Source organism: Strix uralensis, chromosome 16 (assembly GCF_047716275.1).
Source record: "Strix uralensis isolate ZFMK-TIS-50842 chromosome 16, bStrUra1, whole genome shotgun sequence".
Classification (NCBI taxonomy): Eukaryota; Metazoa; Chordata; class Aves; order Strigiformes; family Strigidae; genus Strix; species Strix uralensis.
In genome coordinates, this window is record NC_133987.1 from 2,717,733 (window position 1) to 2,744,977 (window position 27,245).

The 27,245-nt window shown below is 49.9% G+C and overlaps 1 protein-coding gene across 4 annotated transcripts; it reads left to right on the plus strand.

The window, feature by feature from the left end:
* The first annotated feature begins 14,100 nt into the window (after nucleotides 1–14,100).
* Nucleotides 14,101–23,614, plus strand: TEDC2 (tubulin epsilon and delta complex 2). 4 transcript variants are annotated; one of them, XM_074885684.1, is made up of 10 exons: nucleotides 14,101–14,204; nucleotides 14,294–14,392; nucleotides 14,601–14,656; nucleotides 15,142–15,820; nucleotides 17,183–17,290; nucleotides 19,228–19,312; nucleotides 19,682–19,790; nucleotides 20,022–20,123; nucleotides 20,562–20,773; nucleotides 23,389–23,614. In XM_074885684.1, the coding sequence occupies exons 1-10, from the start codon at nucleotides 14,179–14,181 to the stop codon at nucleotides 23,533–23,535; spliced, it is 1,623 nt and encodes a 540-aa protein (XP_074741785.1). In that variant the 5' UTR covers nucleotides 14,101–14,178; the 3' UTR covers nucleotides 23,536–23,614. The 4 variants fall into 4 exon arrangements, with proteins under 4 accessions (XP_074741785.1, XP_074741789.1, XP_074741786.1 ...); XM_074885685.1 differs by having other exon boundaries at nucleotides 14,103–14,204; nucleotides 17,237–17,290; XM_074885688.1 differs by lacking the exon at nucleotides 19,228–19,312 and having other exon boundaries at nucleotides 14,102–14,204; nucleotides 17,237–17,290; nucleotides 19,708–19,790.
* The last annotated feature ends 3,631 nt before the right edge of the window (nucleotides 23,615–27,245 follow it).

The following is a 27,245-nucleotide window of genomic DNA, read 5'->3' on the forward strand; positions in this document are numbered from 1 at the left end:
CCGCACACCGGGAGGGCGGCCGGGGACCCCCGGGCGCGACTCCGCTACCGCCGGCGGCGGAGGGCAGCGGGCTCCGGCCGTGGCCCGGGGCGGGCGGCGGGGGTGGAGGGGCGGCACCGGGAGCCACCCCCACCCCCCGGACAGCCCAGCCCGCCCCGCCCCGGGATGCTCGGCCGCAGGGAGGGCCCGGGGGGGACGAGACGGGACGGGACGGACCCGCCCGGCCCTGGAGGGCGGCGGGCTCCGGGCTCCCAGCCACGCCGCCCCGGGGGCGGGGGGTGGCTCCGGGCCCGCCTGCGGGGCTGAGCCGGTGCGTGCTGCCGGCGAAGCCCCCCAAGCCCGGCCGGAGGGCTCCTGCCCAGCGCGGAGGGCGGGGGTAGTGGCGCTTACCGTGGCTCAGCCGAGTCGGAAACTCCCTGCTCCGTTCAATTTATTTTCTCAGTTTAACAAAACCAGTTCGGAAATGCCCCTTGGCCGCGCACCGAGCAGCAAAGCCTGCCCGCAGCCCCGGGGAAGCACCGAGCGCGCCGCAGTGACCTGCCGCCGGCAGCGAGCCCAGCACCGCGCTGCCCCGAGCAGCACAGGCAGGGCTGCCCGCTCCCCCCGCTGCCTGCTCCCCCCGCTCCCCCTGCTCCCCCCGCTGCCCGCTCCCCCCGCTGCCCCCGCTGCCCGCTCCCCCTGCTCCCCCCGCTGCCCGCGCGTGGGACAGGCTGCCCCGTGAAAATCTTCCTGTTGTATTTTTTAGTTCTTAAGTGGTTACGCGTATAACCTCCAAGTCAGGAGACGGCTGCTAGAGCAGGGTGGCTGGAAAAAGTGAAACACTCTCCTAAGCTGTTAAATCAGGCTCAAACACCGCTGATAAACACGCGGACACAGGGCGCCGTGGACTGCAGGCAGGACACGCGCCGCTTCGCAGGCTCCGATGTGAAGTCTCCCGCACAGCGAAGCCGTGGGCCAGCCCCACAGTTTTGATGGCTTGGCCAATCCTGCTACCCTGAGAGAAACCAGAGGATCAAAGAGCCACGGTGCTTTTGCATCACTACCAACCCCTCTTTGAGGGCTGTTGCTCTTCCCTGTGTCCCCTCAGCCCTTGCTGATCATTTCCCCTCCCCACTTGCCCTGCTTCCCACCGGGGATGCAGCCGGAGCCGGCAACGTTTCCCGGCTGCAGCCACCAGCCTCTCTGCACCCCTCTGCCCGCAGCCACCCCCCGACACAACCCACCTGCACCCTGCCATGCTGCGGGTGGGCGCCTGCTGCACTGAGGTGCAGGGGAGGACCAGGCCTTGGCAGGTTTGGGGCGAGTGGGTTTGGGCACCTGTGTGTGCTGAGGGGCTGCACACTCTTCGTGTGCCAGCGCCACGCGGAGCAGCTCTGCCGCCTGCCGCGGTGACAGAGCCCTGTCACCATCACTCCCCTGCAGCTCACTGCATTGCTGGGTGGTGGCAACTTGCAGCTTGTGCCCAGTTCCTGCTGTGCTACCCCAAACCAATCTACCGTGAGGCAAATGGAAGCAGGGCCAGGGCCTCTTTTTGTAGCCTTGTCAGCCAGCCCAAAAGTTGTGTCTGTCCAGTCGCCGCCCTCCGTCCCCTGCAGAGGATCGGCTGCTGCAGACAGGGCTATCTCAGCACAGCAGCCAGCTGCACCGGCACTGCAGGGTGGGGTGGGAACCGTGGGAGGGTATCCACACAGTGCCTTCCTCCACAAAACGGGTGGCTGTTACATCTGGAACATACTATATACACCTCCATTAAGTTCAGGCAGGGAACTGTCTGAATCTGCCATATTCTTCCCATAGAAATCTTGTGCACATCCACCTGCCATGCTGCAGGGCCACTGAACATTTAATTCAAGTTAAAAAATTCTAAGAGCCCTCAAACAGTCAAGATTTGTATAAGCAGCCTCTGCTGCCAGCCCGAGAGGTTTATGCAACTGCCTTTCACTAGCAATGCCCTGAACATCAGGCTTTGCCTGGTGATTTGGAGGTTAAGACATCTGTGATTTACCAGCCGAGCTGCCCAGAAGCACTCAGAGATAAACATCCTGTGAAACCCTGCCTTAGCATTAACCTTTGGGCTGGGAGTAGCAGGGCCTCATCAGTCTGTCTCCAAAACAGCATCATCCTCACGCTTCACATTCAGCAAAACACAAGCACACAAAGTAAACCATAAAATTCAGTAGGGGGAAAAATATACTCTAGGCCTAAGAAGGAGATACTGCAGTGAAAATGTCTGCTAAGAAAGGCAAATACACATTTCTTTGTATGATTAAACAGAAAAAAACTCATGATAGGCCCATGTCTGGCAGAGGAACTGTGGTATGAGCTGGGCTCCCAAGCCAAAATGCTTGAGGCATGCTCTGAATAAGGAAGGAAAAACGCTTTCCCTTCTCAACCGAGAGCGCCCTTGATGCAAAGCATCAGAGCCAAGAGAGGGCTCGTGGGGTAGAAGCAGCTCCTCACGCCGGCTCAGGCTGAGCCCCTGCTCTGCAAGGGGCTGAGCCTGAGTCTGCAAACGCAGCATGGAGCACGGGTCCTGACCCACACGGTGCTTGCGCCATTAATAGTCACGGCATGTAAAGAAAAGGGGGTCTGAAAGACTTCACACTGGTTGCATTTCACAGCACTTGTTGGGGCGTGCAGCTGCCCGCTTAGAGGGGAGTAAACTGCCAGCGCTGTTCCTCTCTGCACTGACTCTGGCAACAGCCTTGCCCAGGCTTTTCTGCAGCCGTGGGGCTGCTGTGGGGAGGAGGCCACGAGGGGAACTGCCCAGCCTGGAGGTCCAAAACCAGGATGTCCTGAAAGCCGAGAGATCAGAGATCTCAGGACAGTGGAAGGAAACTAGACAATGCCAGGTGGGCTTTTTGGCTTAATTGCTATCTAGCAGTGATTACTTTGTTGGATCAAATGTTGGCATTGGCCCCTCTGCCTTAGCAGGGAGCAAAGGCTGCTTGCTGCAAAGGCATGTCACCGTGTCATGAGCATCCTTCTCCCCCATCACACTATTCCTATATCAGATCGCTTCTCCACACAGTCAGACAAAGGGGTTCCTAACCTCTCTTCAGGCAGCTCTGCATCAGCTGTGGAACAGTGGGCTACCAGAAAAATGAGCTATAATTAATGCTAAAAGCCTCTCACTTTCCAGTTCTCCATAGGCTTATGAAGAGCGATCGTTCTGTGATGGCCAGGCAGCCTCGTGGACAACAGTCTTCCAGTGTGTCGCTTTTTCAGGCTTGAGACACCAGCTATGCTTTAAAGCAGCAAACAAAGCTAACAACACTAACACTGACACTTTGCACCTGTGAGCCAAAGCCTGCCCTGGCAGTACAGCTCCAAGAAATGTGGTGCACATGCACTCCTGTTTATCATGCTTCAAACACGGGTACCATCAACCCCTGCCTGGGGTTGCAGATGAGACAATGACCAAAAAATCATCCCGTTTGATACACCTACTTCCCTTCTGGGACAGCTGCTGGGCCTTATCTTCTGCTCATCAGTAATTGTACCTTCATTACACGGCTTCCTTCGTATAAACTGGCTGGCTGTGGTTTGAGACCCAGCTACAAAAACCTTGTCTTACCCCTTCTCTTGCTATACAGGCTTCCAGGTCCAGGACTTCAGACACAGCTGACAAGCACGGTTTGTAATGAAGGCAACTCCTAATGAGCTGACACAAGATGCAGCAATGGATAGTACTTACTTTGTGAAGCACTGGTTGGAGAGCATAATTAACAGTAATTTCTAAAAAATCAAGTTCAGGTTGATGAAAAATGCCAGGTATGACAGCTCAGGAGTGTTAAGCTATCTCAAGGTCTGCAGCACATATACAGCACAAACTCACACAGTGTCCCTCCTTCCCAAGCAGGAGAAGTGCTTTTCTTCACTTTGCAGCAGCCTGCAACCCATTCCCCAAGCGAGCCTGGCATGTGGGCTTGCAGGGCTGTGGGTCTGTCTCTCCGTGGGCATTGGGCATTCAAGGTTCTCATGCTGGCAGACACAGCCCAGCCTTGGCCCCGCTCCCGGAGAGGTCTGGCACACAGCTGATGGGGATGAGGGGTCTGATGTCAACAGCAGCAAGGTGGAGAGTCTGCTCCAAGAAAGGGGGCAGTCCTGATAGCAGTTTGGGAGATTTCTGCTCAGAGGAAGGAGGAATGAGAGCTGCTGAACACCTTGCAAGTCTTGAATACAACAAAGTCCAGGTGATTCTTTGGTCCTGATACTCTGAATTTCTTGCTGGGCCACAGACTATCAGGTTATGTTCAAGCTACTTACCCACCTGGGTTCACTTATGACCCACCAACAACAACCAGATGCTTAATCCTTCTGTTCTGGACTCCCTTCACCTTGAGCCCTCCTGCTGAGCTCTTCAGACTAACATGACTCTTCGGCCATGTGAGGACTAGAATGCTTAAACAGACCCATATGAGCAAACAGACCCCAAACACAGGCTGTGGGAAGAGTTTCTGAACCCACCACTGGTACCTCGCATACCTAGTGGGGAGAGGGCAGCTTCTGGAGAAAATAACAGGCACCCGAATGCAACACTCCACGGACTTGTCCTCCTGTCTTGGGAAAAGAGCCACGGCTTTGGGTTGGTTCCCTCCTGCCTTCAGCTCCTGCTAAAGCTGACTTCAGCTGACACAGAGAAAATAAAAAGGGGATTTCCAGCTTCTAATACCTCTTATCCAATCCTTCCACACTGTCCCAGGTTGCAGGAGAGGAGTCTTTTCCCAGGTGATTTGATTGTCAGAGAAACATCTTCCCAAACAAACCACATGTCACAAACTGTTTGTAAACAAGAAAGTGTTCATAAAGAGGATGTCTCAAACAGCTCAAGTGGGACGCCCTGTGGGGGAGAAGTGGGGCGAGCTCTGCAGAGGTGGGCTGGTGGGCTGTTTCTCTCCCCCTCCCTCCTGTTGTTGCCCAGAGACAGAACTTGCCTCACTGCACAGAGGCAAGCCAGAGAAAATGAGAACCTTCTGGAACAACCTACTGTGAATGCATAAGAAAGACTATATAAAGGCAACACTCCACATGTGTCTTTGTCGACCTACCACCTACAGACCAAGCTGGCTACTCTACAACAATGCAGGATCCAAGGGTAGTGATTCCCCTTTTCCTATCCCCTCCTCTTTTCTCTTTCCTCTTTCTGCTCTCTCTCTTTTTCATATATTCATTTATATAAGTTTTGTATGAATTACAATCAGCTAATCATTGACGTGTGGTTAGGAAAATAGTCTCATTGCCAAAGTGCCTTTATTCGCTCCCCAAAGGTTATCAGTTGATCCTTGCCAAATTGTCTCCATTCACTCAATAAAGTTGTCAGTTAATAAAGTTACCAAATAAATTGTTCCTCTGAGTCACTGTCCGGACTCGACCTGCCCTGTGGCTTTGCCGAGCAGACCGGCTCTTCCACCGGCATGCAGGCTGTCAGGGAATTCAAAAGATTCACCCCCCTCGTAACCCACAGCACGGGATGAGACACCACATCACCACAGTCAGAGCTGGACCAGACCTCATTCAGGTCAAGGCTGAGTTCAGCCTTAAGAAAGGTAAATACCAAATTCACAGGGAATTCACCTTGTGTTTTCACAGCCAGGTGTGATACAGATCCAGTGATGCCTACTGGAACGATGTATCTGATTTATTATGATCAAAACAAAAACTGTTCAAAGTTGCTCTGGTTTTCCAGTGTTGGGCGTGATCAAATTGCCTGGGGAAATTAGAAGGCGCTGAGAGAAGGACTCTATGTCTGGCCCATCTTAAAAAAGCTTAACTTGTAAAAGCTGCTGATTGCAAGACAGCACCTCTGATGGCTCTTAGTCAGTACTTCCTTCAAAGTACAAAGGAGAACTGAAGCAACTTTTTCATCTGCAGACTGATGTGACTCCCTACCAAGAACTAATACCTACTTCTACTGATGACTGGGGTTTCTGTCTCTCAGTGCACTCAATAGAGATACTAAAGGAGTGTGAGGCTGTTCAAGAGATGGAGAATTACTGCTTTAGGCAGATGACATGGTATGGAAACAACAACCCTTCCAAGATGTTCCAGGTGCCCACCATTAATATTTTTTCCAGAGATGAGGCATTAAAATGATGATACAAGAAAGGAATTTACATTCCTTTGACATCAAATACAGCAGATGGGAACTTTTGTGAATAAATCTGAGAGCTGGAGCTGACCGATAATGCCGACCTTGCCAACGAGGATGAGAAGTGGAAGGTTATTCTAGTGCAAGTATCACCAGTGAATGTAAGGATGAGCGCCTAGCAGATGTGTGAGTGAGAAACTGAGTGTGAGAGATGAGTAGAAATCAGAAGTCCTTCCAGAGATGATATGCATCTGTCTTCACATCTGGAGCATTTCAAAATTGCTTGATGTGAAAGATCTTACTCGGTTTCAGCTGAATGCACTCAGAAAGATGAAAAATGGACAGCTGAATTTGGAAGTCTTTCTAACTGAAAATGCCTTGAAAAACTGTCTTATGTCTTAAATCAAGTTCAGGAGTAATGGAAAGGAGATTTCCAGCACATAGAGACTTGCAGGAATTTTTGAATTCTAGAAGCGGAAGATGAAACTGAATAAAGGAAAACAACAAGTTCAATTCTGAGCATGATTGCTGCCCACAGGGAATGGGATGGAGCTCATCAAATGCTCTTACTTATGCAACAGATGATGCGATGGCCTGGAGCTGCGAGGTCTTGTCTGAGACTGGCAGCAAAGATGAAGATGATGTTAATCTGATGTTAGTCTGAATTGATTAATCAGATCTTAATCTGGCGGTGATGTCTGTAGAAACTTACATACCTTCCTCCACCTGATGCAGTCTTTTCCATCATTAGCTTTCACATACAGCCTGATTTAATCAGTTTTGCGCAGGAGACTTTGAGACACAGTGTCACATGCTCTATTAAAATCTAAATATATTACTAACCTCTTCTAGCATCAGTGACCACACCACAGACTCAGAACTGGTATTTCCTTTCTCCTCTAACTCCTAATTATTAACTAAATAGGGAAAAAATAAAAGATCAGTTAGGAAAAGCAATTCATAAACCCATGGCTTATTGTCCTTTCTTTGCTACCAGAACAGCCCAGGGGACCCTGACTGTGTGGACCTCTGTTTACGTGGATATAGGTGTGTCTGGAGGTTTTTCTTTCTCTGTATATGTTCAAGCAGATTTATTTCTACAGTTACTGCCAGGTTTCTTCTCCTTTGTACCTGGCATCACATTGTTTTCCAAACCTTTGGACTTTCACCAGTTTCAATCTTCTGTATTACAGGAGCATGGACCACCCCAACCAAGAGCATACGCCAGGCCCTGCTCACCACAGAGCAGGCATTGCCTCCTTCAGCAGCCAGCCCCGTGCCTGGGCAATAGGCACAAAGAGCTGCTGCCAGCAGTGCCCAGTTTGACCAGTTGCTGGCTCTGGGCAGAGAGGGGGCATGGGGGTCTTTCCTTACGTGCTCCACAGCTCGATGCCCGCAGAGCTGGCAGTGTCAGCGGGACAGCAGGGTGGCCGGACTGAGCCCACCCGTGCTCTCCTCCATCCCACTGCACAGACACTTCCCAAACAAGTACGACAAAACCACTCTCACTGTCCTGGCCAAAAACATCTTGAGATGGGAAAAGATAGGCCTTGACAAAGTTAAAGGTTTCGTGTTCCTTTCTTCAACTGGAAGGAAGACATTTGCAAATAAATGTAAATGTGTCTGACTGGGAAGCCTTGCCTCTCCGAGGTACATATGCCCCATGTTTGAACTTCCTCTAATAAGCAAAGAGTCAGCAGCATTTTAGCCTTTATCCATGAATGTTACAATGGCAGATGAGAAAATAAATTTGTTGTACATTTTACCAGCAACTGACAGAAATAGAAAAAGATTCATCTTTGGCCCTTGCTCCTTTCCATCCTCCATCATGCTCAGACTCAAACTTATTGTCAGCCAGAGCCTGAGCTGGCTGGCGCCAGAGCCCGGGGTCACATCTGATCGCAATGGCCAGCGTGGCCGATGTACCCACCACCCCTCGCCTTCACGTTCCCATTCTAACTTCATGAACGTGTGAACAACGCCACGGGCCAGAGGCTGCTCACTGTGTACTTCACGACAGACAGGGAGTTCAGGGTCACAAGCCACATGGATTGCACCAAGCCCAGTACCCTCCTTCTACCTGCGGCAAACAGCAGAAGCACAGAACACAGTATGCAACCAGACAACATGCAGTGTTATTTCCCTGGCAAACTGCAGACAAGAGACCTCCTCCCCCAGAGCGCAGATTAATTCCTATTGGTGCTTTTTCCCACGAGTTTTGCTAATAGGGTTTTTTTTCCCCTTTTAAGCCATGCAACCTTCAACACCCCCAGCCTCTAGTGGCAATGGGCCCAGAGTTCACCCCCCATCTCTGGGAGCTGCACTTCCCAAGGAATTAACTGCTAGTGTGCAAACACTCAGAGCATCAAGTGGTCGTGCAAATCTCACAAAAATACTCTCTAGCAGGATTGTTCAAGGCTTTCCAGCACAGAAAAAAGCACTGGGTGAAGAAGCAGTTCAGTCTGAGGGAGTCTGGTCTGCTGGGGCTCTCCCAGACCAGAGCTGCAGTGAGTGTCTCCTTTGGCAGGAGGGTCTCTCTCCTGTCATCAGCAGCGAAGCAGCCCAGAGGCAGTGATGTCTGGGGAGGTGGGGATGAGCACGGCATTTGTGAGAACTCTGATGAGTTACTGCAGGCGTTTCAGAAGTCTGCCCAGCACTATCCTGAGCCCCAGCTCATGAGTCCTCAGCAGGAGAAGCCCTGGTCTGCGGGTGGGTGCTCTTTGTCCCACAGGAACCCCATCTCCTCCTTTTCACAAGAACCCATGCTGTGAGAAGTTTGGGACAAAAAGGAAGGACCCCTCAGGCTTCCATTTGGCTGCATTTACCCAGACTGTAAATCAGCTAGTGTGAAGCCTCGAGGGCAAAACAGCCCCATAAATACCTTAGCAGTATGGGGACTCTCTACAAACAACTGGACAAGACCCTTTCCTTGTCTGACAGCTCCAAGGGACATTGCTTTCATTTGTGGTGAACCAAGACCTCAGCTTGGGTTCAGGATTTTGAAGATGTGCTAATGTGATGATCTTTAACACATTCACTCCCCAGGCAGGGGATTAATCCACTGCTTCCCATGTGGCATACAAACTACTGGCCTGGTTTTATGGAGACCTGAATGTGTTAAATGCATCATTTTCTACCAGGACATGGGAGGAAAGATCCTGTTGTTACTGCAGCATGTCAAAAAAAACCACTGGCAGAATAACACAGCAGCCAGAGGCAGAACGCTCCTGCACATGGTGCTCAGAGGGGCTGTGTGATGAATTGCTACAGATGTTTTTTAAACACCCTGGCCAAATCTCCAGATTCATAGCTTTCTCTGTCCCCAACTCACTCCACAGCACAGCTCTCCTTGGTGAAACATTGTTTTCCCCCCAAACCACAGTACCTCACTTCCTTCCTCCCACATGGCCAAACAGGATCTCTTGAGAGCCGTACCGGATTTGCACAGCCTGGGCAGAGATCACCCACTCTGCGGGCCAGAGCTTCAGCCTCTGCCGTTGGCGGGGAGTCTCATGGGTCAGCAGATCCTCCCCTCCCTGCCTGCTCTGTGCTCCAGCGCTGAAGTCAGAGCCTCTGGAGCAAGGCTCATCCCACCAGCTCGCGTGAGTGTGTTCCCAGAGAGGGAGCTGCAGCCTGCTTCACAGCCCCATCCAGTGCAAGCGCTGCTGCAGCCCGAGGTAACGCAAAGCAGAGAAATCCAGAGCCCTGGCTTCCCCGCGCGGGGTTTTCCCTTAACCCAAACTCCAAGCTGCTGTACTCATGCCTCAGGAGACCACATTTGGAAAGACCTTCCCTTTTCTTTCTGGATCTTCCCACCTCAGATGTTGTCTTTTCCAACTTCGATACATACTGTAGCCCCATCCGTTTCATGGTTTCACGCATGTAATACTTTCACGCTCCCCGTTTTGTTCTAATGACAGCTGATGAAAACGTAACCTCCAGTTCAGGCGAAGGGTGAGGATACAGAGTAGAGTATTTCCCTACAAGAGTGTCCCTGTTGTCAGCATTTTTCACCTAGCCAGTTTTACAGAGCTGATGTTTGTCCCGATTTTGTAAATGTATGTAGCCTGTGGCTTGCAGCTTGGGAATCTGCCCGCTGGCTGGCTGGACACAGCACCCACTGGGTGCCCCAGCAAGATCAGTGTTCCCACTGCACACTGACAACCCTCACTTCCAGCTGCAACATGCCACAGGACATGCAGGACATGTCACATCCCCTTTCCCACTCCATCTTGCTGATAGCCATGTGAATTCTGCAGGGCTTTGGGCTGCAGCAAGATACAGGGTCTGGGAATCTATTTATAACCTGTATTTCCCACAGATTCATTTCCTGGAGTCTTTGCTCCAAAGAAATGACAACAAGAGCTGAAGAAGGATCTTTGGATATTCATGCATTTTTCCAGCAGCATAGCAACATCCTCAGGCTTACGTTGGAAATATTGGGAGGTTTTCCTCATCCTTAGCCCAAACAAGAATGGTTTGGGACCCACAGGAGAGTGTGAATCAGTTCCTCGGTCTTTAAGATATCTCCCCAGAACCTGAAGAGTTTGTGTAGGACATTACCCCAGTATATACAGGGAGGATTTTCCTATGTCAACTCAGCAGATAGCACTGATCTCCATGGGCAGCACACAGGAGCATAGCCTATGTAATATAATAAAGAAAGTGTGGGTAGGTTTAGTAGTGATGAAGATTATCTCCTGCTTCTTTTTTTTTCTTCTTGGTGTTCATCAAGGTGTGATGCCTACTTGGGTTTTACCCTAGGGAGTCCTACCATGATAGACTATGGGCAGGGTTTTCAAAGAACTTTAGGCACCCAGCAGGAGATCTGAGTGCCGGGACAGCTATTTTTATTAGCCTACAGCTATTTGATAGTTGGGCTCTCAGTAAAAAATACATATGGATTGCAGAATATCACCTGGCACCTGTCAACCTAAGCAATGAGTGCTGACACTGTAACTTCCCCTACATCTCATTTATGCAAAATGCCTCATCACTGCAGGTACCAAAAATAACTGCTGGCAGAGCTGTGAATACCAGCAGCTGCCACTTGTACTTTGCACAGGTATTTTAACCTACATATCTTCTGTAAATAAATCTTTAAGTGGTAATTTGCACCGGTTTAAATGTTATTTAGCATGTGTGCCATGTCGTGGTACCCAGCATTTTCCCTGTAAGCAATGTCATGAAGTAGAACCATAGTTCAGACTCTGTTAGCTTAAAATCCACGTCCCCTGTGCCAGCTGTGCCAGGTCAGGTCTGTGCTGGGTCAGGGCTCGGTGCTACACGAACAGAATATGGCTCTTTGCTGCATTTACCCCTTCTATCACGAGCTGCTGTCAGTGAGAAGAATCAGATGCAAATACCTTGGATTTTTTCCTCAGCTGGGTTTGCCAGATGATCCACTGGAAAGCCAACCACCCACAAGAGAAGGTGTGAACTGATTTACCCAGCAGCTGCCCTGTTACAAGGCCCACCAGAAGGCGAGGCAGCAGAAGCCCGTAGCAGAGGCGTGGATGGGAGTGGGAGAGGGGTCGTCCATGGCAGGGAGGGAGCTCTTACAGCAGCCAGGCTGTGATGTCAAATGCAGGCATGCTTTGAGCCCCAGGCGTCAGCAGCGCACTGGCTTTATCTCTGTCAGTAAGTTTCTGCTATCCACCTGCTAATTATCACCTCACCCCAACTCTTGCACCACAGCTTAACCTGTGCCGTGCTTGCTGCAGTTGGAAGGGGCAGTTACAGTTTTGCCCTCTCCACCTCCTGGCACGCTGCCCCTCCCAGTTTTGTGGTGGCAGCAGCACTTGCCTAACCTTGATCTTGACTTGGAGGCAACATGCAAATGGTCACCTGTCCTTCTTCTTCCCAGCGAGGTGCATATTAACGACAAAGGACCTGCACTAAAGCTTTCTTGTAGGAATCTTACTGCCTGCACAAATGCCTGGTTCATCTCAAGTGCAAAGGGTTTCTTGGGTTTCAGGGGTCTTGCTTTTTTAGCACTTGATGCAAAAGCTTGCAGCGTCAGCGGTGCAGCTCCAGCGGGCTTCGGGCCTCAGGTGACTTTCGTGGATTACAGCAGTCTGATCCCCTTTTTAGTTGTTCTTAATTGCTTAAATGTCAACAGCATCCAGGTGCCTCACGGGATCTGTAACTCACCGATCGCCCAGGCCGTGTTCCTCCAGAGCACCGGGAGATCCTGGCAGCTACGGCAGCACTCGGCCCTCTGCTGAGTGAAAGTAAAACTGCACCTCCGGGCCGCTCCCGCCTGGCAGCAAACCCCGGCCACCTCCCGCATCCCCGGGCTGGGACAGGCTCTTAAACCTCACCTGGAGAAAACCACGGCGATAATTCTGCCAAAAGGAGGCAAACACAAGAAGCTTCATGCACTTGGAGTCGAGATGAAGCAATCTATTCAGCCCGAAACATCTCAGAGACCACTTGTTTGCTCCAAAGCAAATGTGGATATTCTGAGTCAAGCCCCTATTTGTCCAACAAGCAAATCCAGTGGGAACCTTGCAGAAGGAAAAGGCAATCGACCTAGAGAAGCAGCTGTCTGAAAGTTGAGCCCTTCTTGTCCCGCTGCTGCGCTCCCCGGGGGGGGGCTCACAGCATTACAGCTGTTGACTTTGCTGATTAAAGTATTTTCTGAGTGTTTGATACTCCTGTTAGCCCTGCTGAGCCCACTTAGGCACGGAAGAGCAGGCTGCCCTATGTCTTGGCTCACACCTCAAAAGCAGAATTGTTAACAGTGTTTTGACAGTGAATTCACACTTATTTGCAAGATACACAGCAGGACAGGGCCAGCCTTATTTTCAGATTCTGTTGCAAAATCCATAGAAATAAAAATCAGTCTTTGCACACACCAAATGTGCATATTACACCTGGAACTATGCTGTGATGGTGACAGTGGAAGCCTACAATGTGCTGTCATCGATTCCATGATTTTATTGATACGTTTGTCATGTTTTATAAGGGGTTTTAAAGTCCATGAGTCACCTGGAATTCTCACCTTTTTAGAAGAGTCTGTGGTCACTTGGCCACAGAGAAATCACAAACATCTCAACCTGAAGATTCAGCCCTCAAAGGTGAAGAACCACTTCTTTCCTACTGCCTAAATTTTTAAATTTTTGATTCTGCTGTGCAAGGGAGAGGACTGGATTCCTGCTCCTCAGCTGCCTGGCAGAGGCACCGCCGAGTGCCAGCTATGGGCACTTTGGGTGTGCAATAGCTGCACCCTGACGGGATCCCTGCGGCGTTCCGCTGTCAACACAGATCGTGTTAGCAACCGGGCAGCTTCCACAGGCGCAGAACAAGGCAGATTCCTCTCTCCCCATCAAAAAAAAAAAAACAAAAAAACAAAACAGATTTGCCTCTTTGGTGTTGCCGCCCAAAGGCGGCAGAAGCAGCTGTGGAGCCTGGGGTGCTGCACTGCTGGCCCTTCTGCTGTCCCCACGCCGGTCCCACACACCTGGGGATCCCCACGAGGGCCCCGTCCGTGGGCAGGACACGAGCAGACGGACACACAGCCCCGGTGACGCTCTGACTTCAATCTCCAGCCGCTGCGGGCCTTGTGCAGCCGGGCCGGGGGGGGCCGGCTCCCCCCGGGCGCGCTCTGTGTTCTCAGGAGGCTCCACAGCAGCCGCTGCAAAGGCCCAGAGAAATAAAAGCTCATTCGTGCCGCGGCCCTCGGGAGAGCGCGGCCACGCGGAGCTGCCCTGCCAGCGCGCTTTGAGCCCCTCCCGAGGCCGGCCGGCTCCCCTCACAGAGGCGCTGAACCCATTGAGGAAAAAAACGGCTTCCCTGGGTCAGGTGGGCCGCGGGGATCTCCGTCACTCGGCCGCCCGTCCCTGGGCGGGCACAGAGACCCTCAAAGCCCGGGACACCCCGGGACCCCCCCGGGGCCGCGCTCCCCAGCCGCGAGACCGCGCCCGCCCTTCCCCTCAGAGCCCCGCGCCGCGACACGCCCCGCCCCGCAGGTCCTGGCAGGGCGATAAGCAGCGCGAGTGCCGGTGTGGGGGTTAGCGCGTGTGGCTGCGGCGGCGGCGTGCGGGGCGGCCCGGTGCAGCGGCCAGGACCGGAGCGGAGCGGCCATGCTGCCTGCGGGCTGCGGCCGGCGGTGAGAGCGGGGCGGGGAGCGCGGGCGGGCCGGGGAGCCCCGGCGGGCCGCTGATGGTGCCGGGCCGCTGATGGTGCTGGGCCTTGCAGGGCGGCGGCGGCGCTGGCGGTGGCTCTGGGAGAAGGCGCGGAGCGGCGGCAGGAGCTGGAGCAGCGGGCGGCGCGGAGCCGGGTCCTCCTGCGGCCCTGGTGAGTGAGTGCGGCCCCGGGCACGGCCTGATCCCCGCCCCACGGGGTCCCCCCGGGCGGCCCTGCCCCAGACCCGGGCCGGGAGGGAGGCGGTGGAGTCCGGGGTCCCTGGTGCCCTTCAGACGCGTCGGAGGGCCCGGGGGAAGCTGAGCCCGTCCGTGTACAGCAGTGCTGGCCCTTGGAGCTATGTTTCTTCACCTCCCCCCAGGGGCAGTGAGGAAGAGGAGCCGTCGCAGCCAGAGGCCGGCTCCAGCAGTGGACATGGTGAGCGCTTCCCTCTCCCTCTGGTGCCTCCTGATGTCACACAGGCCCTGGGCCTGACTGGGGTTGAGCCAGCTTCGGTGTTAGAAGTCCTTCCAGTGCTCTGCATCGACTTAAAGCCCCCCCTCTAGCCTTTTCCTCCTGCTTTCCCCTTGGTGTTAGCTTGGAGTCGTGTCACAGTAACTAAGGCCAGCAGTGAAGTGCCTGCAGGCCTGACTGAGATGTGGTGATTGTCACTTGTTGGCGAAGGGGAGGTGGATTTGGGAGAACTGTCTCCTCCTGTGACTCGCATCCATCCTGGGCCTTCAAGGCTTTGGCAAGCTTGCTTGGATCCTGTGTGTAGTTGCTGTGGGAGTGTGGCCAAAATACCCACTGCACCATTCACGGGGCTCAATTTCCTTCTGTGGTACCTGGAAGAGCAAGTTGGTGTAAAGACAAATGGGGAAGATCCAGGTTTGGACCTTCTGATGTGTCTTCTCCTCTTGCAGAGAACAGGCCTTCACCCAAGGAGCTGGAGGAGCTGGAACTGCTGAACAGGGCCTTAGAGAAGGCACTGAAAGTCAGGAAAAGCATCTTGAAAACTCCATTAGAGGTCCAGGAGGCTACGGGAGAGAAATCTGCAGGTGAGGGACCTGCCCCTAAGAATGCTGAAGAGCAGCAAGTTCCTGTACCTGTTCAGGATGTTCCTGAGAGCACAAAGGTGAGAGCTGTAAGCAAAAAACCTGCCTCTTTGAAGAAGCCTTCTCCATACCAGCTAAGAGCCCCTTATAGGACTGACCCAGATGTGAAAAAACTGCAAAGGAAAGCCCCAGCCAGATGTGTTTCTCAAGGTCCCAGGACAGCTGGGAAGAGCTCCTTGAAAGGGGTGTCTTGCAAACAAGGAAGGAGTCATAGGACAGCAATCAGTGACAGAGAGGTCTGTGCTTCAGCCGAACCCCAAAAGACACCTGGCTTGTCCAAATCTGCTCCAAATGAGCAGCAAAGCTTTTCCATAGGTCATTCAGCAGGGAGAAAGAACTCTGTAGCTGCTGGCAAGCAGTTATGTGATGCAGGAAAGAAACATTGTGGTTTCCTGGGAGAGTCCAGCAAAAAGGAGGAGGACCCTACAATGGAAGGTGTATTGGGAAGGGTCACCTCACCTCAGACAGTCACCCTGCAGGAAAAGAGGTAAGTGCTGAGAGATGGGCACCTCTGTCTTGCTCTGCTTGATACAGACTAGCACATCTGGAAAGCTTGGTCTCTTCTCCTGCTCTGTAGGACCCAGCTTGGTTTCACCGCTCCTCAGATCCTTCTCAAGAGGAAGGATCCTTTACAGTTTAAAAGCCTTTATTGTGATTGAGTAAGTGGATGGTTGGGATGTTGAAAGTCTTTAATTAAGACTTTTGATACTTCATAGCCCCCTGTGACTGTTTTGGAAAGCTGTCCCCACAGAGTTTTCATGAGCTTTAGTTCTCCTCTGAGTGCACTTTCTATTACAGCTTATTGATTTTATTTTTTTTTTTAAATTGCATGCTTACATGCACGCTCTCTCACTCATATGCGTAATGCTGTTTGGAGGGATGGCATCTGGGTTTAATACTATCCACTTTAACCTGTAAGATACTGCCCGTGTAACTACACAAATCAGTATTGACTAGAATGCAGTTGTGGCAAGTGTTTGGTGTGGGAAGAATTATGAAGTGGATGTTACTGAGATCCTCTGTGGAAAATTGGCAAAATAATACTTCGAAGATTGGCTTTGCATTCAGTCCAGTCTGTCTTGTTTAAATAACTTCTATATTCTTTTCTGTGTACTCTTTGCTTTAAAGAAACAGTTAAGTTCAGATCTGATATATGCCTTTCCCTGGAAAATTTTGAGAAATAGTTCTCAGATGCCACAACCCAACTCTTGTGTTTGTGCAGGGAGGAAATTATCGCTGTTCACGTGGTGTTGGAACGGACACAGGACACTGAGTGACAGTTGCTGGGGGAACAGGAATCTGGATTCAAATATTTATTTACTTAAAATCCCAACTGTGGTCTTGTGTTCATAGTCTGCATGTGACTCTGGCTATAACTGCCAACCCACATGTTTTTCTAATAACAAGTTAGGGATTATTCTGCTTTGGGCTTGAGATGCATATTCCCATGGAAGCTGAAATGTCCTGTTCCCATTCCTTTGAGTGTTTATGGTGCTAAGCAAAGCTGCCTTGTCGTGCTTGGGTATGGCAACAGTGTCAGGGAGACCTACTTGTGCTCATGTCTGTATTGATCAGCTTCCCTGAATATGTTGTTCCATGCATGTACTCTGCCTTTTCAGAGCTTTGCTCCCAGTTTCTCACCTTGGATGAACCTCTGATGGCTGGTGGTAGGATGCAGGAGCTCTCCCAACTCAGCTCAGTGATGCTTGTGGAAATGAATGAGCAGACTGATCCCCCTTCCTTCAGGGCAGGCTGAAGGCAGTGGTGGATTCAGTCTCCAGGGTTGCTGACATCTATTACAGCTAAATTAATTTCAAGTTAGACAAAATGTCATTTTCTCTGTTTGAAGACAAGGCTCCACTGCTCTCTGGCTGTCAGGATTGATGCTTCTCTTGTTCCGCAGATGCCAGCTGAAGCTACCCCTTCCCTACAGGAAGGCCTATTCCAGGAACTCCAGGTAAGCCCAGCCTGATTGGATCAGTCCAGTCCAGAACTACCCTCTGCTTAAGGGCTGTGAAGAGGGGTCAGATGGGGGAGATCTGGCTGGTTTGTGGGTTACGGGGTGCGCTGACCCCACAGCGTGTGGGGTCTGAATTGAGAGCAGGAGTGGGCCGATACAGTGTGTCTCTGCAAGGCTGTTGCTGAGGATATGTGTTTTCATGTTATTCTAGCCACTAGTGCTACTTTTGTTTTCAGAGTGTTAATCCCTGCTAATCCTGGAGTTGTAAAGGTACTAGAATGCTTTAATTGTGGGTTTAACAGCGCTGCAGAAGTGTCTGCTGGTACCATATACTTGTTGAAGGCAGGAAATCCAGTGGGGTGGGTGCCTGTATACCTTGTGCGATGAAAGAATTTCCCAACCAGATGTGGACCTGAACTGCTCTGCTGGGGCACCTCTCTAGCCTGCAAGCACCGTGGCTGTGTGTGTTTGAGGCTGATTCCTGCTGATGAACTCTTAAATAGAGCCAATTAAAATGTGACTGCACTGATGGTGCAGGTAGTTTGGTTTCTGGTGAACTCGGTGCTCTAGTCCTCTGGAAGGGTTTCCCACCGTTTCCTTTGAGAAATCTTGCTGTAATTCTGGAGACTTTTCATTATGTGGTTTGTACAGATATTAAGCTTAAACCCCATCTTGAATCTAACTATGGCCTCTTGTGCTACCCTTTAAGAATTCCTCCTCCTCTTGGGAACTGTTATTTATCAGACACCAATTTGTTAGTTGCCCTTCAGCAAATCGTAAAGACTTGATTCCCTTAATTTTCACTTGTAAATTGAGCCCTTTGGCATCCTAATCACTCGGTGTAATTTTACACTCTTCACTATTACTTTCAACTCTGCAACAGATTGAAAATAACCTTTGCTCTAAATATCCCTTGTAGAGACAATGCATCTTGCCTGGTAACTTCTTTGCTGTTCCGTTAACCTTGCTATTTCTTTGCATAATGTGTTTCTGAAAACTGCAGTTTCTATCATGATTTAAAAGATCCATTTGGATGGAGAGAAGACACATGCACGCTCAGGTTAGACAGTCATGCGCTGCATAACTATTTTAAGCTTCCTCCTGATGGCTCTCACTTACTGCAGCAGGTTTTGGGAGACTGGCTGAGATGCACTGCTCTTTAAAGCAGTCCTTCACATAAAGGATATTATGGGGACAGTGCATCGGTGGGGATGTTGGACTCCGTAAGTGAAATGCACCTCTCTGGTAGTGCTATTATTTGTCTAACACATTCTTTTAAAAACTGGTCTCTGATACAAGGTCCTAGCCAGCTTACTCATGATACTGTCCTCAAACCTCTATGTTCTGTGTCCCTGGTACTGACGCACTACTGTCGTGCTTCTTGCCAAACATATCACTTTGTCCAAAAAAAAATTAAAGGAGAGTCTCAAGGAAGTTTGGTACATGAAGGAATCGCTGTGGTAAAAACTAGGGTGAGAATTTGTCCTGTCCGCTGCTATTTTTGTACACATTTACTAACAGAGTAAATGTACAGAAATCCAAGAAAGGAAGGGAAGTTTTGTTGTTTCCTGTAGGATAAAAAACATAGGTAGGGTGATTCAACAGAATTAGTGATAGGCTGCAAGTTCACATTCTGCTTATAGAAATGTGTTGTGTCTCTTCTGATGGCTGTAAATCCTTCCCCTCAAAACAAGTTGAGAAATAGGTGTTTTGTGACATCTGATGCTTTCTTCAGGGTGTCCTTGTTGTTCTAATACCAGCTGTCAAAAATGAGGGGGGAATGGCTAGTCAATAACCTGTAAAAGAGGGGGGTAAGGAGGATGCTTGTATTTGAAGTGCTGGTATGTCATATTGGTGTGTTGCAGCTCAATGTGAGCACTGTCTGGGATAGTGGAGCATAACTCCTCCACTTCCTGCCCCTTTTGAATTTTCAGGGCCTGGGAGAAATGTCGTCTCTGCCAAACAAGTGCAGATGCAGCAGCTGCAAGGAACCGTTTTATAGAGAGGATCCAGACAACTGTATCCTTTCTCAGCTCACCGCCCCCTTCCACGAGCACGTGGTGTGGTATAGCAGGCACCGGGTGCAATCACTCTGCAGTGTGCTCCCATCTGGAGAGAGTTACGGCTCCAATAACAGGAGTTCAAGCTGGGTCTCTAGGAAGTGTTTTTTTCATAGTGCAGCTCTTGAGCAGTCATAAAACTTTTGATCCAGACAAACAAGGCCGCAAGGCAAACATGCCATACACAGCTGTGCTGTCCTCGCCTTCCCCCTGCGATGCCACAGGGGCCATTCCCACTGCCCCTGATTCCAGCTAGCCTGGCTCAGGGCTCGGGGCAGCACACAGAGCTCATGGTGTGAAACCTTCCTTAAGCTGCTGCTGTTTTGAGTTTTGTTCACCGATGCCTGCCTTCAGTCCTGCAGAGATAGAGGAGGAATTAAAGGTCCTCCAGGATGTCCCCTCCCTTCTGAGCCAGCATGTGGAAGCTGAGCCTGCAGGTAAGGAGAAAAAAAGCAGCGTGGAGGGGACAGAAGGTGGAATAAGGATTATTTCAGTGTGCTCCAGTTCCATGTGTCTTATGTTCTTGGCATGTGCGGGACATGAGGGACGGGAGCATTCTCTGCTTAAAATGAGGGCTGGTAAACCCAAGGTCATTCCGGAAACTGGTATTTGGGGAAGAAGGTTTTAGTTTACTCATGCCTGCTGGTTTTCCTCTGCTTCTCTTCTAGACCATCCCACTCTGCAAAGAGAATATGAAAGTCTTCTAACCTTGGAGGGTTTGCAAACGATAGTTTCCCAGTGCCTGCGTAAGCTGCAGCTTCTGCGAGCAGGTGAGCCAGTCCCTGTTTTTGTAGTCAGGTATGGATGTGGCCAGCTGTGCTTGAAGGGTAGTTTGCTATCTGTGCACAGAACACTGGGGAGCAACACAAGTTTTCTCCTGGTCATCCTTACTGGTAATGTAGCATGTAAAATTCTCTGGTGGTAAATGAAGCCGTGGTATCTGTTTGCCACCCATCTGTGTTCAGGAGAGGCTTGGAGCTTTTAACTGCTGCAATTCAGGAGGGCTGGTGAGGGAGCTATTGAGAGATGGGGGAGACTTCGTGCCATAGCTTAAGATGTCCTGATTGTGCTGTGTGTGAGGAACTCACCCTAACTAATTCAGGGTCACTAGTCATTCATTTCTAGGAACAGCAAGTAGATCAAAAATTCTGCAGATGGAGATTTAACTTGTATATTTCTGCCTCCTGCCAATTCTTCCATCCTGGCAGCTGTGGAGTCCCAGGTGGGGCTGTGCCCAGACTGCACTGGGGACGTAGGAAGCTGCTCTCCAGCCCACGTTCCTCACAGGGGACAGATGTGTGACAGTGCAGGCATGCTGGCTGTGCCTCTCCTTTGGTACTCCAGTTTCCAGGAGCTGAGCGACCTGTTTGCCTTGAAGCTGCAAGTGTCAATGCTGCACCAAGAAATTGCCTTACAAAAGGTGAGTCTTTAAAAGCGTTAGTGCTCCTGGGGCAGGGCAAGAAAAGGGCAATTGTGGTGCAACAGCTGGCATACTGGGTCTTGATGGGGAGCAGCAGCACAGCCAGCTGTCCCAGTGGTGTTTCTATGATTATTCCTCCTGTCCAAGTGCCATCAGTGTCTTGCTTTGTAGATGAATGGACTGACTTTTTTTGTTAAGGCCAGAGGAGAGACCTCTCCTGGTAAGATTTTTCTTTTGTTTGTTTTAGCTACTCTGAAAGAGTTTGACAGTGGAGGATGTTGTTGGTAATGCCTGAAGACCCCTTTTGGCAGCCCTTTACAGTCCCATTAGGGCACCACTCTGTCATTCTCTCCTGCATGACCTCTAGCTAGTGAGGTCCTCTGCTGTCTGTTCCTTTCCTTTTAAATATCAAACCACTGTGCTGCTAATCTTGACTTTACTGTTCTGAGACTGCCTGTCAGAACATGATAGGAGTTCTGTCTCTCCACCAGCCTGAGTAGAGTCCTTGCTACACAGGATCACTTGTTCTCATCCAGCAACAGCAAAGGGTAGAGAAGATCTGTGAAATCACATCTACTCCTTTGACCTAGCCTTTGCTGTTGATCTGAATGATAGAGGCTTTGGAAAAGCCATTTTTTGTAAGCCAGGGAAGAGTTATTCATAACTGGCAGCACACCTCCCTCTGGCTGAAGGTAGACTGCTGCCTGTCTTCAAATGGGACTGTAGTGCTATAATCCTGAATTATAAATTGTGAGGGTTTTGATTTTTATCTGCTCAAAATGAAGTAGTAACCGAAGCCTGCTGCCTGATGCTTCATCAAGTGACTCAATTTTCTCTGCACATGTATCTAAATAGGTGCTTTGTGCTGGGTGAGCTCTGAGTATCTGAAGCAGCTCTGTGCAGAGTGTGCAAAATAGCTGAAATTCTCGGGACAGGTGAAATGAATGGGCTTGGTACAAGATAAATACCCTGGAAAAGGATGTATGTGTTTCTGGGTCAAGCCTGTCCGTTGCCTTTCCATGGAGGAATGCCAAGAATCATAGAAAATCCTTATGTTCTATTTCCCTGTCCCTGTACAGAGATTTATGGAGAGCAGGCAAGGGAACCCCTTGCAGTTGCCCTGTATATTCTGTTTGGGTCTTCCTTTGTTTCCACCACTGAAAAAAATGCTGTGAGGGAGGTGACTGACATGTGCAGTTCATTGTCCACTCTTCTCCTGAGAAGGCAGTGTGTGTACAGTAGGCTGTGTGGGTTTTTAATGTGCAGACTGCTTAGACTTCATTAGCTGATGCCAGCTGGAAATAAAAAAAAACAAAACCAAAACAAAACATCCCAGGCAAAATGTCTTTCTGAGCATTAATTCAAGAGTGGGGTACTAAAGGCTGACTTTTGTTCTTTTATTAGAAGTTCACATGTGCTTGAGTTGTCAGCCGCAGTCATAATCCCAGATCTTTGTGCTGTTAATTATGCTGAGCTAGGCCAGAGGGTTGAGAGCATGGACTGAGATCACAAGCTGGGCTTAATAAACCAGAGGCCAGGCCAGGGAATATTGGACAGCTTTAGCATCCCCTGTAGCCTGTGCTGCTGGGGAGGTGTGCAGCTCTGTTCTGTTTGGGCTGGACTTGACCACTTGCCTGTCTGTCTTGGATTAATGTGGCCCAACTGGGAGGTGCAGGAACAGTCATGAGTGAAGGGTTGAACTTAGTGTTGGGTGAGTAGGTGCTTCGGTGTGTGTTTGCAGAGCTCCTGAATCAACATCAGCTTCAGTGTCCTGGTTTTGGCTGGGACAGAGTTAATTTTCTTCCTAGTAGCTGGTACAGTGCTGTGTTTTAGATTCAGTGTGAGAATAATGTTAATAACACACTGATGTTCTAGTTGTTGCTAAGTAGCGCTTACCCTAACTAAGTCAAGGATTTTTCAGTTTCCCATGCTCTGCCAGCAAGCAGGTGCACAAAAAGCTGGGAGGAAGCATGGCCAGGACAATTGACCCGAACTAGCCAAAGGGCTATTCCATACCATAGGACATCATGTCCAGTATATAAACTGGGGGGAGTTGGCCAGGAGACTGACTGGGCATCGGTCAGTGGGTGGTGAGCAGTTGTGGTGTACATCACTTGTTTTTCTTGGGTTTTATTTCTCTGTCTTTCATCTTCCTTTTCATTACTATTATTATTATATTTAGTTATTAAACTGTTCTTATCTCAATCAACGAGTTTTACTTTTTTCCGGTTCCCCTCCCCATCCCACCGTGGGGGAGAGGAATGAGCGAGTGGCTGCGTGGTGCTTAGTTGCCACCTGGGGTTAAACCACGACATTCAGCTTCTCACAGGATGCTGATCTTATCCCAGCGCTGGGCCTTCTCTGCAGCAGAGGAACAGCACCACTGTTTATCTCACTGCTTTAGGAATGCTGGGTGGCTGCTGGTGTACTTCACGAGCAGAGGATGAACAGCTCTGCCTTTGTTAAATATGACAAAAGAAAGTATCTGTCTGAATTAGCATGTTATTAGTCACACTGCTCTGGTTAGATTTCACTTGTTATGCAGCCACTTCACTTCATGCAATCCTAGAAGTGCACGCTGGCTCTGGTGATGTGTCTCCTTTGCTCCTGCCCAGGTCATGATGGCAGAACTGCTGCCTGTCCTGGAGGCCAGGCTCCACCCGGAGGCCTCCGCAGCTCAGCTCTATCGGGCGATTTACACGCAGCTCTGTGAAGGAGGCAAGCGATTCCCTGTGCTGGTGAGAGACGAGCTGGCAGACTGATCCAGTGGGAGCCTCCTGCTAGCCATTCACAGAACCAGAGACAGTTTTAAGCAATAAATCTTTTCTATTAACTTTTTTACTCTGCCTGTTTGTCCAACTAAATTTCAGGGGTTTGTTTTGGTTTTTTTTTTCTTTTATATCACTTTTATGACTTTCTAACCCTGAGGTTTTGTGAAGCCCCTTCAAGGCCTCGTAGACACTGGTTTGGGCTCTTCTTCCAAGGTCCATCTCTCTGGCTGGCTCTAGATTCTTGACTGCCTCTGTCGGGACACGGGGCTGCTATATGCAGACAGTGTAGCTGGCAATAAAACATGGTTTATACTGATCAGCCAGCCACAGCATGGTGGGGCACAGCCTTCCAGCGTCTGAAAATCCAGAGAACCTGAGCTGCTGCTTCCCTGTTACTCTGTACAACCAACATTGTAGCGGTCACTGTCTCATCACGGACAGTCGTTTTTTGATGTCATCTGCAGCAGCGCAGGCCACATACAGTAGTGCCTCTTGTGGAACTACTCTGGGCTGTGGGTGCCAGCTCTGAGCTGGGCTGGGGCTGTGGTGCCACTGGTGCAGTCCCTCTCCACAGCCTGTCCCTCACACCGCTGCTCGGTTCAGAGCCCCTGCAGGCAGCTTCACGACTCTTTTGGAAGGACTTACACCTCGCCTACAACGGAAGGGGTTTTGCTGTGTCATCATAGCTGGTGGTTGTGCCTGCAGTCTGAGGAGGGCTGGGCGCTCGGTGCTTGGGACCCAGCTGCACAGCAGGCAGCCGGTGGAGCAGCCCGGTAGATGGCACTGGGCCCCTGCCTCATGCATCCTGTGCCGAGGCTGCTGCAGGAGCAGCCTTCCAGAGAGACTAGTGCAATGTCCTGCCCAGATTCTGTGGCAATTCTGGCTTTGTCACCATGGGAAAGGTCCAGCTTCACTTCCTCCTGCATCTTAGGTTTTTGCTTGTAATCCCCAAATCCCTGGCGTTTCTGCGTGACCATTAAAGCAAAGCTTTAGAGTCAAGTGCAATACCTCTGCTTGTGAGCACTTTGTGAGTCCATTTAGGGCAGGGCCACTGTGTGCCACTGCTTATTACAGTTTGACTTGCACCTTATCTCTTAGCTGGACTAGGCCTGTTTGCCTGGGGTGGGGTTTTAGCTCTTAGCAGTGCTGACAGTGGTCATTATTTTTTTCCTTCTGTTTGTTGTTCCTTCTGTTGTTTTTTTTAATACCAGAGTTAGCTGTCTGTCTCTTCTGAATGTTTGGCCCTTTCTGACACTCAGAATTCCCTAAAAATCATTCATATGATAGATGAAAATCAGCATCTCTTACTTCCACTTTATTTTTTTTTTTATCGCACTACATTCAGTTCTTTGTAGATGGTATTTGAATTCCCACGAAAATCCCATGCAGTCAGGGCAGGGATTTGTTACCTTCTTCCCCACTGCAGTGTGCTGTGTGGTTTACATCTGCATGGCCTGTGGGGGTAACCGTGCTGTGGTCAACAGCGCTGGAGGATTACAAGGTATTGATTAAAGGCTGCTCATAGGAACAGGCACTGCCTCCTAAACATGGGCATTTGCCCTGGGCATTAATATCTGCGTGTTTGAATTTTAGAGGAGACATTTGATATTGTTAATTATCTTGCTGTTATCCATAACGTGTCTGTAAGCGCTGCATGAGTCATGGAGTATCTGCTTCTTTGTATAGAGCAGTCCAGTGTAAATTGGCAGTAACTTAGTGCCACAGCAAGGACTACATAGGTGTGAAAGGACTTTGAAAAAGAGACTGAGCCCACAAAAATGGGGTTGCAGGGGTTGTTAGAAGCTGAAAAGACAAGCTGACACTGTAGGAGGGGTGCAGAAGGGGAGCACAGCTGCCAGCGTGACTGGCAGGTAGCTGGGTTGTTTAGTGCCTCTGGGTGCAGTGTGATTTTTTTTTATTACTCTTCCTACACCATGTGAGAGGCATTTTATAATTTTCATAAATGTGTAAGACTTTAAATCATTTGAATGACTCACTTTTTCAAATGAGTCTTGTGCTGTAGCGGAGATAAAGATTCAATAGCAACTCAGTGGTTGGGGGCTCTTTTTCATTATAAAACAAACGTGCCGTTGTTATAGAAAGAAATTATACTGGTGCATCAAATTGAGATGAGGAGAAAAAGACAAAAGGCAATATTTGTGATGCCGGGGGATAGTATCACAAAAATACAGGAAATGAGCAGTATATTTGGAAAGCAATAGGTGATACTGGTGTTGTGTAGACATGAGCAGAGACAAAGCACACTGAGGGTCAGGGGGGATCAGCAGCTCTTATTCCTTCTTTGTCCCCTACAGTAGAGTCTTAAAAGATTGTTTTTATTTCCTGCTACTGAAGGATGTGAAGCTGGATTCCTGGGAGGAGACAGGGTTTTTCTTTTCTTTCTAGAATCTGTGACTTGAAGCATTTCCAGCTACTACAGTTTGCCTTTTCCATCGGCTTCCACCTTTCCTTCCCCTCTGCAACTTCTCCACTTTTTTTCTTTTTGCAAATATATTTGACTGGTGGGAAGACAGAGGCAGTGCCGCTGTTAATGCACACTACAATCAGCAGACCTCTTGTAGGATTTCACATGCACTGGTCATCTTTGGTTAGTTGGGATGTTCATCATGTTGAAACCTTCAAGGGGTTTATCCTGCAGATGTTATCAGATATGCCACCAAGTGCTGGCTGTGGCTCCCTCCTTGGAGGATACAGCATGTAGAGACTAAACAGTCTGGCTTTAGGGATATCTCCATCTAAACCAGAAATAATGTGAGTCTTGGTAAGGAAGAAGGTAAATCTCACCAAGAGTGGTGTGGAGGAATGTCCCACCTCTTCCAGCCTTTCTGAGGGGTCTGCCAGCGTGTGAGCAGTGATGGAGCATGACGGCCTGTGGCCTGCTGAAATGATTGCACGTACGGCACGAGCCACAGGGTACGTCCCACCACTGAGGCAAGGGCAGGAGGAACTCCCCAGCTGCCCAGGTGTGGAGCACAGGTTGCAGCTCGGAGAGGCAAAACCAGAGGAACTGTATGAGCATAAGGGAATTTCACCAACAAGCAGTTTAAGATGGTGTTGAACTGGGGGGAAAACTCCCAGCACTCTCTGTACAGGACAAATTCGCTGTTGGTGGTGTTCTCCAAATGAGCTTTCTGTGAGCTCCAGAGAGCAGTTTACTTAATTAAAACACTACGTGTAGTCAAGTCTGAGGTATTAATGCCTGAATCAGCAACTTGTCAGGCAGCTGCACTGTTGTGCCAGTCAAGGGTTTCTAGAAAGAGCAATGGTGCTATAAAATGCTGAGACAGAAAGCTTGTAGAAATAGTGGGGAGAGCTATATATCATGGAATCATTCAGGTTGGAAAAGACCCTTGGGATCATCGAGTCCAACCCTCAGCCCTACTCTGCAAAGTTCTCCCCTACACCACATCCCCCAACAGCTCATCTAAACGACCCTTAACACACATCTTTTTTTTGTTGTTGTTTTTTACTCAAATCAATCTCTTCCTGAGTTACAGAATTCAGCATGAGTTTGGGATTTCCAGCTGAAGCTTGCTGAGAAGTTTTATCTGCTTCTGATAAAAGTGATGTTGGGTTAAATGTGGGTACAAACCATGCTGAGGATGCTGAAGGTGGGTAATGCAGGATGTCCAGACTGTCCCAAGGCATTTAATTCTCAGTATACTGTAAGCAATGAGTTG